Here is a 21799-nt window from a genome sequence, read left to right as displayed (position 1 = left end):
CAAACATTTTCCGTTTGGTCATTGGTAACTGAGATAGTATTGAAAATGTGTCATTGGTATCTGAAAGAGAGCATTAACAAACATATTCCGGTCCTTGGTTCGTTGGTGTCTGACATTAAGCTCATTCCTGGCAAGAGCACGGATTCATGTCTCTTTCCATGATTAGTTTCCCTTCTGACTGGATTTGTGCAAAATAAATAAAATTGGTTGGAAGATTGAAGCACGAGTCCAAAAATTGACAGTTGGAACTTAACTGGTACCAAGTGTTGAAACCGCAATCTGAATTGGCAATTAACAAGCTACAAGCTAATGTTTTAGCCCTAATTTTTAGTCCAAGTCAAATCAGGTTGACTTATTAGATCCATTGGTCAAGATAAAGTTCTGATTTGTTAAGCTACCATTTACGAGAGAAGTTTTTTTTTTTTTTTTTTAATTTTTAATTTATCCTTTAATTTTATAGTTTCATAAAAATAAATTGATATTACATGTATAAATTCTTTTAAATTTATAATCTTTAAATTTTATATATAATAAATTGATAATTGGTGTATAAACTTAAAATCTTTAAATTTTATATATAATATCATTTTAATTGATCTAAAACCAATCAACAAAAGTTTCTTCAGCTTAATTCAATATGGGAGCTTGGAGTAGTACTACAAGTCATCCACCAAAAATTTTCTACCATTTCATATCGAATGTTCATATATAATTATCTGTAGTTGCTTTTAATTAGTCTATACTAATTTGTCGGTGGAGAACAAGTAATATACAGTTTTCTTTTTTTAAGAAAAAAAAATCAATTTAACTGAGAAAATATGAGTCTTGCGATAATCAAATACTAGAAAGCAAGTTTTTCACATTTAAAGTCTATCATCTGGTGAGGAAAAAAAAATAAAAATTGATTCAAAATTACAATAGTTGGTTTAATTCAAATCATTTTTTTTTATTCGGTTCAAATTAAGTTTGAATATTAAATGTATATATTAAATTCAAATCGGATATTAGATCAAAAAGTTAAATATTGAAAAAGTTTGAACTAAATCAAATTATATATTTTATTAGCTTTTATATATTTTTTGATTTTTATAAAATAAAAATAATTATTTTATATCTAAAATTATTTAAATATATGAAAAATTCATTTTAAATTAATATATAAAAAATAAAAAACTAAAATTTTAAAAATTGATGAACTAAATCGAATTGATAAAATTTTAAATTGGAAAAGATCATATAAAAAATCTATTTAAAATTTAAAAATTTATAATATTATGCATTAGCTAAAAAATAAATCGAATTCGATTTGATTTCATTAAAATCATTATTATTCCTATTAAAAAAGAGTAAATTCAAAATAAAAAAAATGTTTTTGAATTACCATTGAAATTCAAACTTAAAATTTTTAATTTTAAAATCTATTTTAGTATCATTGAATTAATAATTTATTTTATTATTTTATTGATAAAAAAGATATGTTTTGGATCATATATATCTTATGGCCTATACGGATTTCCTAATATCTTTTACTATTATGAGTGGCAAAAATATTGGATGATCATTGAAGCAACATCAATGCTACAACTATAATAAAACAATATCAAAATCTTCCATTAATCAATGGTGGGCTTAATGTGGGTTCCACATCATCATCATCTTTAATGCACGCTTGAATCTATTTTAGTGCCATGATCATAATTACATCATGGTCATGGGTCATAAAGTGGGTATCGTTTACACACATCATAGATAAATATATATTTATATTGTCACATATTTTTTTATTTTTAGATAAAAATTAAATATATAACATTTATATTTAGTTATTTTAATCCAATAAATAATATACATATACGAGGAAGAATTAGCTTATACAGTGTAAAATTTTTTAATTTTACATATTTTTTTAGTCCTTAATTTTAATAGATCCAAAAAATAAAATAAAATTATTTTTTTTTTATTTTACTTATCTTTTTCATCTTTTAAATCTAATAAAATTAAGAGTTAAAAAATATAAAATTAAAAAAAATTATACTGTATAAGTTGATTTTTCCTATATATATGTACACACACATACACACATATAGTATAAGGATGAGCAATATAAATATATAATGAGACATTAACTTACACAGTGAAAAACTTTTATAATTTTACATATTTTTTTAATTAATAATTTTAATAGATTCAAGTAATGAAATTAAATAAATTTTTTCTATTTTTATTTATCTCTTTCATCTTTTAAATCTATTAAAAAATATGTAAAACAAAAAAAGTTTTATATTGTATAAATTTATCCTCCTTATATATATTATATGAGAAAAAATATACTGTTAGTAGAGTTTTTTAACTCAATAAGCAGGATTAACAAGGTAACACGTGTCTTACTTCTTTTAAAATTTTTTTTAAACATACACTAAAGGATATATGTAATCATTTTAATCACTCTTGAGAGTTGTAAAACTTTATTGTCAATGTATTCGATAATTTCTTATATATATAATATTGAAAATTTTCAACCCCACAAATGGGATTAACAAGGTGTAACCTTAATGAATATTTTAAAAAAATTAATTTTAAAAAAATGAGACATGGGTCTATATATATATATATAGACACACACATATGGACACCTAGAAAATGATAAGATTAAGAGATTTTATGTGCCTTGGAGAATCATATATATTTTTTTCATCTAATCATTTTATTAATAAATATTTCTCCACAATATATCAAAGAAAATTTGTTTATAAAGCCTTTATGATTTAGATGGATTATTTTGTTCTTCTCATATTGGCCTTTCATCTGTGTTAGGTATGTAGTATGAACCTTTTTGTTTCTTTAAACTCCTAGCTAGCTACTTGTTAATATCATATTTTATTTTTTTTATCCGAAATAGTACTGGAAACAATAATTCATCAAATTTATCATCATACATAGATAATATATATATATATATAGTATTAATTGTTTTACAAAATTAAGATAACTTAACAAACGACTTGCTCTTCCGATTCTTTACATTAGCTAAAGCATATTCAAGTTCTAAATTCTTTGAATTTATCAACTGTTGATCATTATTTCTTCCATATATTATTACTTTTATCTAGATATGGTAAAAGCTGATTCGATCCAAAAATCTTGCCTTACCATGCTAAACTCAAATTCAATCAATTTAATTTGATTATAAAAGTCAACAAACAAATTCGACTAGATTCGAATTTGAATTAATCCAAACTTAAATTGATTCAAATTTCAATTGACATAAACTCAATTTGATTTGAATTTAAATTGATCTTAACATAAATTAATTCAAACCTAAAGTAACTTTACCTTAAATTTAGGGTTGAAATTGAATTAAAGGAAATTTTTTTTTGTTTTTCTTCGAAATTTTACAATTTTAATTTTAAAGGGAAATAAACAATCAAATGCTAAAAAGTAATCAATTAATGAATTTAATTTTATATAAAATTTTATTAATTTTTTATTATTTATTAATAAGTAATAAATATAAAATTAATTATTAATTTCAAAAAAATATAATCTATAGATAGAATAATAATATTTATTTATTCATTTTAATTATTAAATATATAATCTATAATATATATATGTAATTAGTATAAGGAATAGTTGTATTAAAAATAGATTTCTTTATTTTTTATGAACAAAATTTAAAGATTTATACCCTATAATATGTATATATACAATTATACTTATGTTATTTTTGTTAAATATAAAATTAACTCTCAAAACCAAATGTTACAACTTAAAAATTAAAATTAGAACCAAGTCAACCAAGTCAATCATGTTATGCAATGTCAGGTCATGCTAGGCAATACGTAATAATGTCGTCTTCATTTTTCATTGTATATTTGTACTATTTTCTGTTCAAAATGTCAATTATTTAAATTATATTAATACTGTGTCTAAGTACTTTTGATATTTTAGAAATTTTTTTAAAGTTTTAAGATTAGAACATTATGTCAATAATATAATAAATACCAATGATAATTTTTTTTGACATTATCGTACTTTTTAGTGATGACTTTGATGGTAAGTGTTCTTGAAATTATTTAGTTATTAGTTTGTGATTCTTGCAATGCACAAATTATTTATATATATAATTATAAATACAAATAAGTATTTTTAATAAAATAATATAAAATTTACATATAATATATCCAATTTACTTATTTAAGAAAATAAAACTTTTGTCAATGAGGTCTTTTCTTAATTAATGGTAAGAAAAAGAGGTCTTAAAACCTTAAGAGCCAATATTCAAATCTTATCATATATGAGTTTGATCAAATTTTATATTGGATTTATCTAGTTATGTCCTATTATAAATATTGATTGATTTATTTGTTTAATTTAATTTAATTTAATGATTTTCTATTATGAATGTAATATTTGAACAATATTATTGTTAAAGAAAAAGAAAACCGAAATTTGCATTAACTCAAAGTTCTTCATCAATTTTACATTATTTATGTTTATACTAGTTAAATATAAATCAATTTTATTTAAGAACACAATAAATTTATATGTTAGGATTATAAGAGTAATGTAGATATATTTTGATGCAATTTCAATAATACTTTTCAATAATATTTTAGTAAATTTGATTTATAAAAAATGTAAATATAATGTTTTCTTTTGACTTTTCTAAGAAAAAACTGAAAGAAAAAAATTATTCTAGTAAATAATTAAACGTACTTTTTAAAATAATTTAGATTTATTATTACTCATGATGACCTATTAATAAAATAAATCAAGTTCAAAAGCAAAGAAAATTTATGATCATAATTCATTATATATATGCTTGTAAGACATGAGTTTAAAATTTGGATATTCAAAATATCAATTATTTAAATTATATTAACACTATGTCTAAGTATTTTCGATATTTTAGAAAATTTTTTAAAGTTTTAAGATTAGAACATTATTCTAACTTTATAATCAATACCAATAATATATATTTTTGATATTATTGTACTTTTTAGTTATGACTTTGATGGTAAGTGTTCTTGAAATTATCTAGTTATTTGCTTATTTTTAATTCATTACTAATGAGTAATGTACACGAGTACAATTATATTAAATATTAATATGATTCAATAATAATAAATTAATAATTAATGCATAAAATATTGACAATAAATACTAAATATCAATCAATAAAAATCATTAATAATTTTTTCAAGAATAAAGTTAATTTTATATTTAATGTAACAAAATTTTATATTAATTATTAATCAATTACTTTTAAATCATTTAATTTTAATATCTTAATTTTTATTTAATTTAGTTATATAAATTTGATTTTAAAAATTAAAAAAATTAAATATGAATAACCAAAATGTTAAAATCCAAGGATCAATGATCAAAATAAAAAAAATTTGAAACCCAAATAACTTTGAACTCAAAACATTCGGAACTCGAATTTACCCTATCCAAAATATACCAATCTTGAAATGACTTAATTTTTTTTTATCCGAAACCAATTTAATCCAAACTCAAAATTATCCAATCATTTTTTTATTTAAATCCAAAATGATTTTAACTTTAAATAATTTAATTTTTTTCTTAACCCAAAATAATCAAACCAAACCTATTCGTCTGCCATTTACCACCTCTACTTTTATTTTTATATACGTTGGACAAGTGAAAAGTCTTTTTTATTGGAATGCAAAGTTTACTAGTGGGACTGGGAGGCAAAAGACAAACACTAGTCATGCAATTGCAAATTAAGGCCTACCTAGCTATACAAAACTATTTCATTTAGTTAATTTTTATTTGACATTATTGCTTTTCATTATATATATACCATGATGTGGAGACTTCTTTGAGGGACTTTGATTTTTTTTTTTTCTGTAGTTTCTCTTAACTTGGAGGTGAATTAGAGTTAGAGATTATATATTAAATACTCCAACATGGGTAAGTTCAAAAGGGTGTGTGTGTTTTGTGGAAGTAATTCAGGGAACAGAAAGATATTCAGCGATGCAGCTCTTGATCTCGGCGCACACCTGGTTTGTTTGTTTGTTTCTAATCTCTCTTGCTCTTTCTCTTTTAATTTCTTTTTTTTTTTTTCTATTGTATCCATATGGAAAGTAAACATACGCTAGCTTGATCTTGCTTGCTAGTGAGTTTAATTAATTTGCTTTTGAACGGGGATTAATTCAATTTGCAGGTGGAACGGAAGATGGATTTGGTGTACGGAGGTGGGAGTATTGGGCTAATGGGTTTGGTTTCTCGAACAGTTTATGACGGTGGATGTCATGTTCTCGGGTAAGACTTGAGACTAACTAAGAGACCTATACAACTTTTTTAGCTAGTAGCGATTATTCATTGAATCTATCTTTTGCTGGCTGTTGGTTATGGAAACTGGCGGCAGCAGCAGCAGTCATCATATTCATATACAATTACTCTAACTTTGTTCATTAATAGTATCAATTTTGCTTGTTTTAAAATTAATTTCCGAATTTCTTATCATTAATCTATCCTTTTCTTTTGGTATCTATAGAGTAATCCCAACAGCTCTTGTCTCAGTTGAGGTATGAATTAGTGAACGTGGAACACACGCACGCACTAGCTCTCAGTTCTCTTTTGAGATATTTAGGATGCAGATGCTGACCACTTGCATTACAGATATCAGGGCATGCAGTAGGGGAAGTGTTGATTGTGTCTGACATGCATGAACGAAAAGCAGAGATGGCCCGTCGAGCTGATGCTTTTATTGCACTCCCAGGTCAGTAGTGTATGCCCCCCCGCTCCAAAACTAACGCACAAGTAATTTGATATAGCTACAGTAAATTTGATGAATCTTAATTAATTTTATTTAATTATCCAAGGCGGCTATGGGACAATGGAGGAGTTACTTGAGATGATAACCTGGTCTCAGCTGGGCATCCATCACAAACCTGTAAGTCTCCCTCTCCTCCATTAATTTTCTTGTTTTTTTTCTTCTGCATATACAGATTGTATAATGACCCAACATGATTTCTCTATTCGAAAGTTCCCTAGAGTCGACCTATATATATATATATGAATATTAATAAATCCTAAACTATGGCCATCAATTCCCAAATAAGGGAGGGAGGCCTAGAGTCGATGGTTGATGATGATTTACAAACATTCTTCATTTTATTAGTTAAAAGAATATGATTTACACAATGTGGCTAATGAATGCATATTAATTCTACCACTTGCATAGAAAATCACTATTGTAAAGAATGGCATTCAAAATTATATATATGCATAAAGGACTGAGGATTTTTCCCAGCTCAGCAGCCTTCAAATTCTGATGATATGTCAAATTTTCCAATCACAAAATCAATATTTATGATCTGCTACATAAGCTACAGTAATTGGAAAATCAAGACAACCAACCATATATTAATATGGTTTTGTTTTGTGATTTTGTTTTCATTTTAATTTATATATATCTATATATATATATATATATATATATATATGAATATCATTTTGGTCCATTTAAACCTAACTCCTTTCATCTCAGGATTAGAACTCAAGATTTTTAAATTGAAATCTAAAGTTTCTAACTGTTCAGCAGATCTTGCATCAGTATGTCTTGATTTTTGAAATATTAAATAAATTGACATCACAAGGTTCTCTCTATTGTCAAAAACACTCATTACCATCGGTGTATCAAAATTTTATATGGTTGCAAGAATACTTTTAAAGTTATCATTATATATGTCATTACGCAAACCAAAAAAAAATATATTTTCCGTTTTCCGTTTTTTTAGAAAGATTTTCCCAGCATGATCTGCTTGACGAACCGTTTCTTTTTCTTTACTTGATGATCTTTATATAATTGGTCTATCAATCATTGCAATTATCACCAATGAAATCGTTATAAAACTTTATGTAAAGCTTATATATTAGAATGTAGAATTGCTAGCTCCCATCGCATGAAGCTAGCTTAATTTCTTTATTACATACAGATCGGGATATATAGTTATTTGACATCAATTATTAGCAATCATGTACTCCTAAATTATAACTATATTCCAATTCTCGAAGATATTATTCTGATGGGTTAAGTAAGTGAGAAGAATTGTTAAAATTTCAATGCTTCATCGAGTCAGATATTGTATGGGAACATTTGCAAATGAATTACACATTTGATTATACACAGTATGGACTTCTTTTTATAAATGGTGGCACATCATACATGCTTTTGCTAAACAAAAAGAAGAAGCTTTTCTTTGTTGATATTTCCTCTTCATTGCTTTTTCTGTCTTTATTTATTATATATATATATATATATATTACAAAAAAAAAAAAAAAAACAAAACACTGGTGGTCCCCGAAAAAGTTGAAAATAAATAATTGGGTTTGACAGATTCTTTGGTTTCTGTTTGGTGGTAAAGCAAAGCACATTTGATTTGGAAACCATAAACATCTAATCCCTAATTCATTTCTCTTTCAATCAACAGCTGTAATTCTTAAATCATGAGGTCCCCCTCCAACTCGATAACAATCAAATTTATTAGTGATGGGATGGCCATGAAATCGACTGATCAACACCCATTTCTAGGCCTAATTTGCTTGTACCCTAAACTTTTTTCTTGGAAATTAATGGAATATTATATAAATGTATGCATATTTCAAATAGGTATATATAGATTGAATGCTTCTTGTGTCACTGCAATCACATCTCATGCAATGAATGAGGTCCTCACAAAAACTAAAAACACGACATGTACATTAGACTTAAATTTTTTTTTATTGAGAAAATTAAACGAGTTTAAATGAAAAGGAAATACTGACTTAATTTTCTTTTGAGAATTAATATATAAATGAATTTCTTGATTTTCTGCGTCTTATGCACATTTGAGTAATTGGAAATTAATTAATTATATATATATATATATGGTAAATGATCCGCAGGTAGGTGTGTTGAACGTGGATGGGTATTTTGATAGCTTGCTGGGGTTGTTTGACAAAGGTGTAGAAGAGGGATTCATCAACGCTTCTGCTAGGACCATTGTCATATCCGCTAAGAATGCTCATGACCTCATCCAGAAGATGGAGGTTACTACTATACCCTAAACTATAAATTCATCTCAAATTCTTTATATATTTGTGTGTGTTGAAGTTATATCATGTACTGCAACTTACAATCTTACCCTCAAATTCCTTTTGTTACAATCTCACCCTACCCTACGTGCTTCCTATACTTAAATGGTAGTATATGTTATTATTAATATTTTTTAATATAAGGGTATTTTCACACTTCGTTTGAGGAAAGAAAATGAAAAAAAAAAAAAAAGACTACTTAATCAAATCTCACCCTAGCCAATTTTATATACACTTGAACTAAGTTCAAATGGCAACGATAATGGTATATTTTTATTAATTAGTTAATGCTATTTTGTTCAGTGATCGGATTTTTTGATAGCTTATGAATAGATTGAGGTAATATTGTATAATAAATTTATGAATATACTTTTATTTCTTGTGAACAGCCAAATTGTTGGACGTGTTTTTTTTTAAATCAGTTCCTAATCAATTTGTTTCTAACCCTTTAATTGCTATCTACTTAACTCGTTTGAAGAGAACATATTTTATTTAAGTTCTTTTAAAATGACAACTTTTAGGAGTATTGTGATTGGTATGAATGTCATTAGAATTAATATTCAAATTACGTAATTATTAAAAAATTTAATATAGTGTATATTTTAATTATTTAGAATCATAATTTGAATTAATATTCAAATGAAGTAATTGTTCAAAAATATAATATATATTTATTATTTAGAATCATAAGATAATTAGGGTTCTAATATCATTTGAGTAATTGAAAAAGAATTAAATAGAAGAATCCAACAAGTCAGACTGGTGGACACATTAAAATACGAGGATTAAATGGTGACAAGCTGTCCTCAATATTTGTTTGAAAAAATTATATGTATTGCAAAGTTATTTTCAAATTTCAAGATCACATGACGCAGGAGTACGTGCCTGATCAAGATCGAGAGGCGCCAAGTCAAAGCTGGAACAACGAGTGCAATAATGATATGAGTTGGTAGCAGTTTGCTTCCTGTTGGCATCTGGAAAGGGAAAACCCCTTTTTTTTTTTTTTTTTTTCTTTTAACAGTGTAGGCGAGGTTTAAAGAGAATTAGAAAAAGATAAATTTATGAAGGTTGGTTTCGAAACTTAATTTTGTTTGAATTTAACTTTTAAAGAACGTGACTGAACCATTTAAATTAAATTCAAGTTCAACACTTTACTTTCTTTGTCGTAATACAATACTACCGTTATCCATATCTTTATATATATATATATATATCTATATATAGGAGTTGCAGCATAGTACATCGAGTATACTTGAAAAAGAAAATAATTTTTTTTTGGTTAAAGAATATATATAAAATTTTCATAAATGGTTTCTATATGACTGTGTTATGAGCAGCCACAGGAAGCTATTTTGGATTACCATAGATTGGTTTGCAAGAGAATGTTGAGAATTGCAAGAAAACTAATCAGCAAAAGAATGACTCAACTTAGAAGAATATTGTTAAAATAAAAAAAAAATTATTACATATAACCTATGACGGAGTTAGTTTTGTATACTAATACAATAACAATTTATAACTGACAACTGCGAGATGGCAATATCTCCATTCGCAATAACCATTAAATGACTTTTATCAATTATTTTAAAAGAGTTTGGTGTCGTAAATTTTTAGATTTTAGAAGAAAAAGTGATTTTGAAATTAATTGATACTCAAGAGAAATGTGTGATTTTTTAATTTTGTTGATTTTAGAAAATGTGAAATTTTTGTGTTAGATTAGAGGAATGTAAGTTTATTTAATAAAATCTTCTACTATATTATTATTAATAATATATAAATAATAAGTGATTTATTTAACATGTAAATTGTTAATTTAATCTTTTTGTTAATTATTTAAGTAGAATTTTTTAGGTTTTATTGCACAAATAATATATTTAATAATAAATTTAATATGTAATAATAAAAATTTTCATTATATATTTTCAACAAAATTTATGTTTTTAATTTTGAAAATTTCATCTTCGTTGAAACTAAAGAATTCTTAAAATTAAATTTCTTTTATATTTTCAACAAAAATAGATTTTTTTCATTTTAAAAACATCATGTTTATTGAATTCTGAAATATAAATTTTTTTCATATTTTTAACAAAATTTGCACTTTTTTTTTTATCTTAAAAATGTCGTTTTTGTTAAATTCTAAAAAATAATTTTTTTATAATATTTTTAAACAAATATTCTATTTTTTGTCTTAAAAATGTTGTTTTCATCTAAACTATAAAAAGTAAAATATAAAATTGTAACGTTTCTAAGATAAATAACGTTTAAACTTGGCAATCTAATACACGACTTGATAACACAACACAAACATGACACGAAAAAAGGACACAAAGGTGATACATTTTAAAATTTTAGTTATAATTATATGTGAATTTAACTAAACAAAAAAATATATTTTATGTTTTTATATTGATATGAATTGTGACACGTAATTTTCGTGTAAAACATAATAGGAATACACAAATTTAATTATTTTACGTGACATAAATACACAAACTGTCATGTCTAATAATATTGTATATGTAACCTGAAAATGTAACTAAGTGAGGGCAAATGGGGTAAAAATTTCACTTTCCTTCCAAAATCTAAAAAAACTCAAGTATAGGAGAGTTTTTAACTCTCCTACTTTCTTATTTTTGACTTTGTTGGAATTGTAAGATTCTTGCCGTCAAGGAAAGTTTTTGAATCAAATCAAGGAATCAAATAACATAAAGTTAGATTCCACAAACCAAACTCCCCTTAAGGTAAATGATACAAACACTTGTTATAAACTCCCGTTAGATTAATATAAGCTTTTTGGCTACCTCTTCATCCTAGCAGGGAGCATAATACATAATTGAAATGGAGAATATTCTGAAGAATGCTCTAGCAAACCTTATTATTGATAATGAGATCCTTAAATGAACTAAGAAAAAGTTCAAAGGGATTATTTGAAAGGATAAGAATGTTGGATTAGAGGATATGGATGCTTCACTTGACACTAAATACTATTAAGAGCTAAAAGCCTAAGGAAAAAACCAATGTGTCATCAAACATGTTGACTGGCAATGAGGTTGATCAGGAAACGACATGGGATGACAGGAATGATAAGGAAGAAAGGTAAGCCATGCACTTTGTTGATGGCACTTTTAATTTTGAAGCAATATAGGTGCCATGAGCCTAGGGTGGTTTTTATCAAAGCAGAGAAAGCCACAATGAGAAATCCAATAAGGAAAGATTTTATTATATAGATATACAAGGAAAAGTTATAGGATTTCAAAACTAATGGCTAGAGTGAAACATCTTTGGCAATTGATGTTGTTTTTTATATGTCTTTTTGTTGGTGATGACATAAATAGTTGACTCAATATTGCCATTAAAATGGAGAATCGAATGAAGTTAGTGTATAGCTTAAAGGTGCATTCTAAGAGTCAAGTTCTTTTAGACTTTTTTGGCCCCACCAATTCTTAGGATGCAACAAAAGTTGATCAAATAATTTATAAGATACAATAAAGCCCTTGTTTAAATTCACTTTGCATCAATAAGATTCAAAACACTAAATACCATTCAAAAAGTAAACATATCTAATCTTAGACTAGATTTTATGTAGTAAACTAAGTCTAAGAGACTTGTCTTTATTTTAAGAGTGAAAAAGATAGAAATATGATCATTATCAAGTGTTTGATCATTCCAAATAAGTTCTTTCATTTCTATTTATAGAGAATGAAACCAAAGGTTATGTCACTTAATTTTTGTTGTTTCAATAAACTAACATGTCCCTTAATTAATAACATATCCTTTTGAATAATTACGGTGGTAATTATTCAGCTTTTATAAGTAAAAATTTCTTGTGAATAATTATAATTCATTCTAAGAGAAACTATTTTCTAAGAATCTTCGATAAGGTAGTTAATTGCCTCTTTGTAAATTTTATATTCAAAATCCTTTCCATGCAGGTAATTGACTCTTTTTGGCTAGATAGCTAACTTCTTTCATTACAATAACTAAGCATTTGAGTTCTCTTTACAAAGCATTTGAATGCCTTAGTGATTTTTTTAAAAAGGTAGGCATTTTTCAGGTAGGACAGGCAACTACCCTCAGCCAGGCATCCGATTGCCCAAGTTCATATTCTTAACAAAAGCTATATTTCTTCCTAAAAGCCATGGCAGTCAAGTTCCTTTGTATGGGCAGTTGATTACTCTTTTTAATTCTGGCTTTCTTTACTTAGTTTATCAAATTATTGATTATATGATTATACTTAACCAATTTATCTCTCACTATTTTGAACATATTTCCAATAGTTAGAGAGGCGGTATAAAGTATAATTAACTTGGGTCAATTTTTTTTCTTTTTTATTTTAAAAGAAAAGCTGATTATAAACATGTTCTTAATGAAATACCATAGATTACAAGATGGCATTATCTCAAAACATGGTGAATATTAATTTATTAAACAAAATGTTTTAATTAATGAATGAGAAACTAGTAATTAAAAAGCTATAAAATAGTTTTGGAATGGTTTTAAAACTAACAAAATCTATTTAAAACATGAAAGAATTGATTAGAGAAACTCTTACCATAATTGGAGAAGCATTCTTTGGAGTAAGGATTTGGTTGCTAAAAGATGTAAGAAACTTCTTTTTAATGAGCATAAAATTGGTTTTGATGGATGGCAAATGGTTGGGTGATCAAACGTTAAAGGAAAGGTTCACTAGTCTAAATGAGAAAGGTAATTAAGATTAAGATAGACTTGAATATATTAGTGACAATGTTAAGGAGCAACTATTTTTAGTACCTTTTATTCATGGTAAGAAGGTTCAAGTTATCTGGTCCAGGGTAGTAAATGATTTGCTTTTGGGTTATTTAGTTTATGGTTTATTATTAGATGCTGGTCAATTTAATTCTAGTTGGTCTAAGATTTGAAAACTACATGTTCCATCTCAAATCAAATCTTTTCTTTGGCTTGTTTTTCATAGTAGGTTACTTATAAAGAAGGTTTGTGTGACAAGAAAAATTACTATGTTAGCTAAATGCCCAATATGTGAGGCTCTAATGGAAACCATCTGTCATTTGCTTAGTTATTATAAGGATTCTAAGTTCATTTGGATATGCTAATTGCATGGCTCTACATTGGACCAATTTAACTCTTTGACATCAAAAGATTGGGAGCACTTCAATTTAGCAAGGTAGAATATGTTACTTGTTGAGGTGATTCCTTCGCCTATTTTATTTGCTTTTGAAAATTGAAATATTAGAAAATGAAAAAACAAATGTGTGTTTGATGAAAACTTTAGATGGTCAACATATGAGGTTAACATTATAATTGCTAGTGGTAGAGTTTATTAGAATTTAGAGAGACTAGAAGGCTTTTTGCTCTTCAGCAAATTTAACTCATTACGTGGAAGCTTACTTGTATAAGCCAACCTTGTATAGGGCCATGACTAGGTATAAGATGTCTTGATCAAATCTTTTCTAAGGCAATAATTAGACAGAGGTGCCAATGGGTATAAATCAAACATTATAATGGTTTTTGGTAACATACTTGTAAAAGCTTTTTTGCTCTTTAATGGGGGTGAGCAATCGATGGATTATTTGGCTATTTTACTAGTTAAGATACATGTTAGAAAACACCTAGAGTTAACCCCTAATGATTATGAGAAAACTGTTAGAAAATTTAAGAAAACAAAAATAATAAGAAAGATGAAAATATGGCTTTGAGGCGTAAAGAACACTATCTTAAAATAATTATACCTATATAATACAATAAAGCTTTAAAAACTCTCTAAATCAAAATTAGTGAAATTGGTCAAGCAAAAAGATCTATTTATAATAAATGAATAGTCACCAATCAAGCTAATTCAAAAAATCATGATATTTTGTACAGTCATGTTTTCTTGTTTAAATAAACTTTATTTAAACTACTATATTTTTTTGTTCAGATATATTTATTCAGATCATCATGTTTTTCTCTTTTCAAATATTTTTATTCAAAATTAGTAATATTTCAAAATAAAAAAATTAAAAGATTTAAAAATTAAATCTATTTACCAAACAAGCCCAAGTGCCCTAAGTGCCTATCTTTGACTTTTAAAATTATCTGACCCTCTAGAAAAACTCCTAGTAAGCCCAAATTACTTGGCTCACTCCAACATTTAGCTCTTAAATAACATAAGTAATCCATTTTAAACTACATATAAATGATATTTCTACTCAATGTGGGATACACTACATTCTAAGCTACCAACAATCCCCTACTAATATGAAATGTTGGTGCTTAATCTTTAATCTTTCACACAAATAAATATTATGAATACAAGAATATATATTTCGATTTAAACCTTCAATTAACATATATACCTTAGAATTCTAACAAAGTTGATGGTGTCCGCAGATTAAACATCAACTCCTAGTGTTAAAATTGAATATATAATACACATAATACTTATTTAATATTTTGTCAGAAGTTTGTAACCGCTTTAGCACTATTATGGCTATGTGCTTATCCTTATTCATAAATATTTACAAGAAAGTTTTCAATTTTCTTGTTGAAGCGACACCACTTCTATGTTTATATAGGTGTAATTTATTGTTTATATCTCCATTGCTATAGATATTTAATTATAAACTCCATTAAGAGTTCAATCTTATCCTTAATTTATGCAATGGCTTACACTAGTATTCCAAATATTTAGAATGGGTTGACTAGGGTTTACAGACACATAGCAATAACTTATTGTTACCTATTAAACTTTGTAATTAGAGGTTACTAATTCAAAGTTAGGTTTCCATTATTGGTGTCTTAAAGGAATTTTAAACACATTCCACTTATAGTGCTTTTTACCAAATTTTTAGGTAGCACCTTGATAAGAAGATCTACTAAGTTGTTAGCAGATTTAACATATATTATGGTAATCACCCCATTTTTTATCAATTTTATAATATAATCATGTCTTAGACTAATATGTCTAGATTTTCCATCATAAATTTCACTGTAAGCTCTAGATATAGTAGCTTCACTATCACAGTACAAGAAAATGGTTGTCATTGGTTATGACCATAACTCTATATCCATTAATAAATTTCTTAGTCATTCAACTTCCTTACCTGTTACAGCTAAAGCTATAAATTTAGATTTCATAGTTGAATGCGAAATGCAAGTTTGTTGCTTGGATGCCCAATTAATTGCATCACTTTCAAGGGTAAACATCCATCCTGAAGTGGATTTATTGTCACTTATGTCATAACGTCTAAATCCGATGACCTATTGCTAGATATTGACTTAAGAAGTCGCCACCAATCTTTTTTATTTATTTAGGTGTGATTGGCCACCTAAGGAGTCTATCCTTTCAAGGAACACCTAAGCTTAAGGGTCCCTAAAATAATAGGTTCAAGTCTATTAACTAGAACAAGGTTCGAGAGTTCGGTTATGTGTGAGGAAGGTTATAGCACATTCACAATGTCCATTGAAGGATTGTACCAGCTTAATTTCGTGTTATTCAATAAGCCTTAAAAATTTTATCAAGTAATTAATTATTAAAAATTATTCTTAATAAACTCCAATGCTTTTGGTAAAAAATTAAAAACATTCTCTCACCTCAAGAGTATGCAATTAAACTACTATTTCACTTGTAGAGACTCTATTGTTGGAGTATTTAACATTAAAAATTTTTCAAGAAAAAAATAAAATAAAATAAAAGAATAATGATTTAACTTTTGATATAAATCATTTTTTTTCATTTAAAAAAAAATCCATTGCCTTTATACAAGAAAAATTGATACTTTCAACTTTCCCTTAAAATGTTTTTTTTTTTGAAATTTTAATTTCGAGGAAAATTAATACTTTCAACTTTTCCTCAAAATATTTTTTTTTCTTGAAATTTTAATTTCAAGAAAAATTGACACTTTCAACTTTTCCTCAAATACTTTTCTTGATAATTTTTATTTTAAAAATTTTATTTTCAAGAAAAATTGATACTTTCAACTTTTCCCTAAAAATATTTTTTTTAAAACCTTTTTATTTTCAAAGAAAATTGATACTTTCAACTTTTCCCTAAAATACTTTTAGAAATTTTTATTTTAGAAATTTTACTTTTAAGAAAAATTGATACTTTCAAATTTTCCCTAAAAATATTTTTTTTGGAAATTTTATTTTAGGAAAATCATTAAAAAAAATTAAATTAAATTAAAAATTAAAATTAAAAAAATTAAAGAATACCAAATAATTCTAATTTAGAAATAATAATAACAATAATAATAATAATAATAATATATATATATATAAAAAAAACATTAGAACGACTCGGCTCAGCTTGGATTTGGCTGGCTTGAGAGACGCAAACAGTTGGATGGCTTGATATAAGATTCAACTCGACTGAACCAAAGATGGAGGTACGGGTCAACGAACTCAAGTTGGCATTCAGGTCGAGTCAGATCTTGACAAAACGCATGGATCCTGGGTTTATTAACACCCAAAATGACATTGTTTTGCGGAGGCTATTAAAGCCTGAGTTTTAGCCTATTTCACCAGAATTCTTCTGCTCCTTCTCTCTTTACTTATTCTTTTCTTTCTTTCTCTCTATCCACCCAAGAACACCGGTTGAATTTAATCAGATTCTGAAAATTCTTGTCAGAATCTGAGTTGTTCATCAAAAGTTTGTCGAAAAGCTCGTCGATTTCTGAAAAGTAGCTACCGAAAACTAGAAAGCTAGCTGAAATCTGGGAAGTCTGCAAGAAAGTTTAATTGGCACCGAAAAACTTGTCAAAAAATTCAACCGATGCCGAAAAATTTTGTTGAAATTTGAAAATTTTTCAAAAAATTTCCAAAAAAATTTTTCTTCTCGTTAACAAAACTTTTAAATTTTTTTTCCTTCTGCTTGCTGTGTTTTTTATCTATCTATTCTTTTTTCTACTTCTGATTTTCTCTCTGTGTTTTTACGTTTCTCTTCTTTCTGATCTCTATTTTTCCTGTCTCTACCTTTGATCTATGGATCTATTTATAAGCTTTAAAGCCACAGACTCCAAAGCTGAATAGGAATCTCAATTTCCTTTGAACTTTTAGTCCTGTTTAATCTCTTCCAGTTTGTCTCAAATTTTTCAACCAATTTTACACCAATTCAACCACATTTTTTCATTTTTATTATTTTTTTATTAATTAACAAAACCAAAAAAAGATCTCAAACAGATTGAGTGTCTATAGCTACCCCTCTTTGCACATTTTCTATGCAACAGGAATTATGCAAAGACGTAGACACCCCACTTATGTCGACACATTCCCCTTTTTTATTTTTTTTAACATTAAAACCCCTAAGCAAAGGTTCACAACCCCTTTCCTTTTTCTTTTTTTTTAAAGTGAACAAAACTTCACTAAATAGAGGCTCAACGACTTTAGAAAAATAAGCAAAGCTCTTCTAATAAGAGGCACAACAACTTTGAAAAATAAAATGCTCCTTTAAACAGAGGCTCCATAACTTTGAAAAAATAAATTGCTCCTCTAAACAGAGGCTTCACAACTTTCAAAAATAAACAAAACTCTTCTAATCAGAGGCTCAACGACTTTAGAAAGTAAATTGCTCCTCTAAACATAGGCTTTACAACTTTGAAAAAATAAATAAAGCTCATATAATCAAATGCTTAACAACTTCAAAAAAAATAAACAAAGCTCCTTGACAATTATGTCTAAAGGAGTCATAGATCATGTTTAATGGAATTTGTAATGAAAACTCAAAGATTCACAATTTGAGTTCAAAAGTCAAAGGTTTAGATTCACAAGAACCTTTTAGCTTCGCAAGGATTCACTGAAATTTGATTTTCAAAATTTCAATTTCTCAAGAATTTGATTTGTAAAATTTTAGATGTGCAAGAATCCAAATCTACAAGATTTCAAAATTCACATTTGCAACTTGCAAGACTGACATCCAACATTTAAACATTCTCATTTGAACTTTAAAGATTCACATCTAAAAGTTCAAAGCTTCTCATTCGAGTTTCAAGCTTTACCTAAACTTGGGATTCACATCCAAAAAGTTTAAAGCTTTTTTTTTTAATTTTGGAGATTCACATCCAAGAGTTTGAAACTTTTCATTATAGTTCGAAGATTATCATTCGACGAACTTTAGGGTTTTGCATCTCAAATATTCTCATTTGAAACTCAAAGATTCTCATTTGAATTTGAAGATTCACATTGGACAAATTTTTGGTTTCATACCTCAAAGATTCTCATTTGAAATTCAAAAATTCTCATTTAAAATTCAAAGATTCTCATTTAAGGATTCAAAGATTCTAATTTGAGTTCAAAGATTTACATTCGACAAATTTTGGGTTTCACACCTCAAAATTCTCATTTGAAATTCAAAGATTCTCATTTAACACTCAAAGATTCTCATTTGAAGATTCAAAGATTCTCATTTAAGTTTGAAGAATCACATTCGACAAATTTTGGGTTTCACACCTCAAAGATTCTCATTTGAAATTCAAAAATTCTCATTTGACACTCAAAGATTCTTATTTGAAGATTTCTTAAAGATTCTCATTTAAGACTCAAAGCTTCTCATTTGAAGGCTTCTTAAAGATTCTAATTTGAAGATTTCTTAAAGATTCTCATTTAAGACTCAAAGCTTCTCATTTGAAGACTTCTTAAAGATTCTAATTTGAAGATTTCTTAAAGATTCACATTTAAGACTCAAAACTTCTCATTTAAAATTTAAAAATTCTCATTTGACACTCAAAGATTCTCATTTGAGGATTTCTTAAAGATTTTCATTTGAGGATTTCTTAAAGATTCTGATTTAAGACTCAAAACTTCTTATTTGAAGACTTCTTAAAGATTCTCATTTAAGACTCAAAGCTTCTCATTTTAGGACTTCTTAAAGTTTCTCGATAAGACTCAAAAATTTTCATTTAAAATTTAAATATTCTCATTTGAGGATTTATTAAAGGTTCTCATTTAAGAAATCAGGATTCTTATCAAAAGATTCACTATTTTTTTTCAGGTGACTCAAAATTTTATATGTCATGATCAAGGATGCAAATGCAACAATCTAGATTCACACAATAATGTAGATGCCATATCTTAAATCATAATTTTAATGTTTGCTGGCTGATGCTTGTTTAAACAAAACTTTAAATATTCATCGAATCATGTACATATATTGTTCAAATGACAAAGCAAACATAATGCATGTAATGTAAATAAATGTCATGAAGTTCTAATTATTTATGGTAATATGGTTCTCAAGATCCCACCATCTCACGTTTTCTCTTTGTTTAGTTTCTCAACACTTTGGAACAAGTTTCATCAACTAATCCTCATTATTTTCATCATCTGATCCCAATTCATCGACCTCTCAACACTAGCAATTCCAGAATAAATTTTGTCAAGTGATCCATATTAAGATCGTCACTCGATCACCATTCATAGGCTTTTTAGCACTAGCCATTCCAGAATGAATTTTGTCCGTTGATTCTCATCATTTAATCATAATACATAGGTTATATCAATCAATCTATCACATTATTCATCTCTTGATCACATTATCTTTTTAGATCTTATTGAGCAATCCATCACTATGTTCATCATTTGGCCATCTCATGTGTCATTTTTTCAAGTTTCTACCATATTTTCATCATTTTGCCTTCGATCATCTTGGATTTCTTTTCAAAAGAATGTAAGAACCTTTTAAGCACATATTCATTCATTCATTATCATTTTAATTCTTGACAAACATAATGCACTCATATATTTCTCGATTTATTATGGGGATACAACAATAAGGGAACACGGGGTGATTTGAGAGAAAGGTAATCAATGAAGGACAAGTTTGGTACAAAACGAACATGGAAAGAAATAAATTGGATACATGTCATTGGGATGAATGGTATATCCAAACAATGAATATCCAGATAATTCTGAACATTAATTCAGGATTCTTTTTCAAAAACTCATTCCATTGACTATCGAAGTCATTTTGAGCTCATCAAACTTCACCCCAACTTTGAGGGATCTTCATATGTCTTTGATCTTTCATCCATGTGAATCGCTTATCCAACTCTCAGCTTAGAGGCTTTTCTACTCAAATCGCCTTTTCAGGTTTTTAACTTGAGTCTTCATTTTCTCTTCTTTCCACTTTCCTCTTTTTTTACTTTCACCCATTATTGATATCTTTTTCACATCAATATTTAAAGCAACCAAGCATAATTTTATCGTTCCATCATGAACATACCTTAGCCCAACATATGCCCATTCAATTCGAGCATTCACATTTAATCCAAATAGACTTTTAAAGGTTGTAATGTAGGCCATGGTGAGGGGTCATGAAAGAAATGAATAAAAATAGGCCCAAAACATATGTTTAAAGGGTTCAAAACCAAAGGATCCTCACTTGATACAGCTTGGCATCACTTCACTACTTTTTCTTTTTTTATCTCATTCTTTACAAAAGGATTCTCATTACTTTACCCCAAATCATGTGTAGCATTCATCATTTTTTTTCTTTTTCTTCATTTTCCTTTTCTTTCTTTTTTTGAGACCTTTTACGATCTTTTGTCTCTTTTTTCTTTTTCAAACAAAAAAAAATCCCCCAGTGTGAAGGATGATCTTTGGTCAGGGGTTTTTTAGAAAAAAGAATTATAATAGGCTTAAAGGGGTAGCAATTAATAGTTTTTCAAATGATAAAAGAAAAATAGCCATTTTTCCTCTCAAATGTGAATGCTTTCCTTGA

General features: G+C 26.9%; 1 protein-coding gene across 1 annotated transcript; it reads left to right on the top strand.

The window, feature by feature from the left end:
• The first annotated feature begins 5768 nt into the window (after positions 1 to 5768).
• LOC111285383 (putative cytokinin riboside 5'-monophosphate phosphoribohydrolase LOGL1) lies at positions 5769 to 10299 on the top strand. Its single transcript, XM_022874807.2, has 7 exons — positions 5769 to 6032; positions 6194 to 6291; positions 6527 to 6557; positions 6652 to 6751; positions 6855 to 6925; positions 8920 to 9063; positions 9984 to 10299. The coding sequence occupies exons 1-7, from the start codon at positions 5937 to 5939 to the stop codon at positions 10059 to 10061; spliced, it is 618 nt and encodes a 205-aa protein (XP_022730542.1). The 5' UTR covers positions 5769 to 5936; the 3' UTR covers positions 10062 to 10299.
• Positions 10300 to 21799: the final 11500 nt, after the last annotated feature.

Source organism: Durio zibethinus, chromosome 6, assembly GCF_047325235.1.
Source record: "Durio zibethinus cultivar Kanyao isolate XHJ-2024 chromosome 6, ASM4732523v1, whole genome shotgun sequence".
Taxonomy (NCBI): Eukaryota; Viridiplantae; Streptophyta; class Magnoliopsida; order Malvales; family Malvaceae; genus Durio; species Durio zibethinus.
Note: the sequence above shows the minus strand (reverse complement) of the source record. Positions and strands in the feature narration are given on the sequence as shown.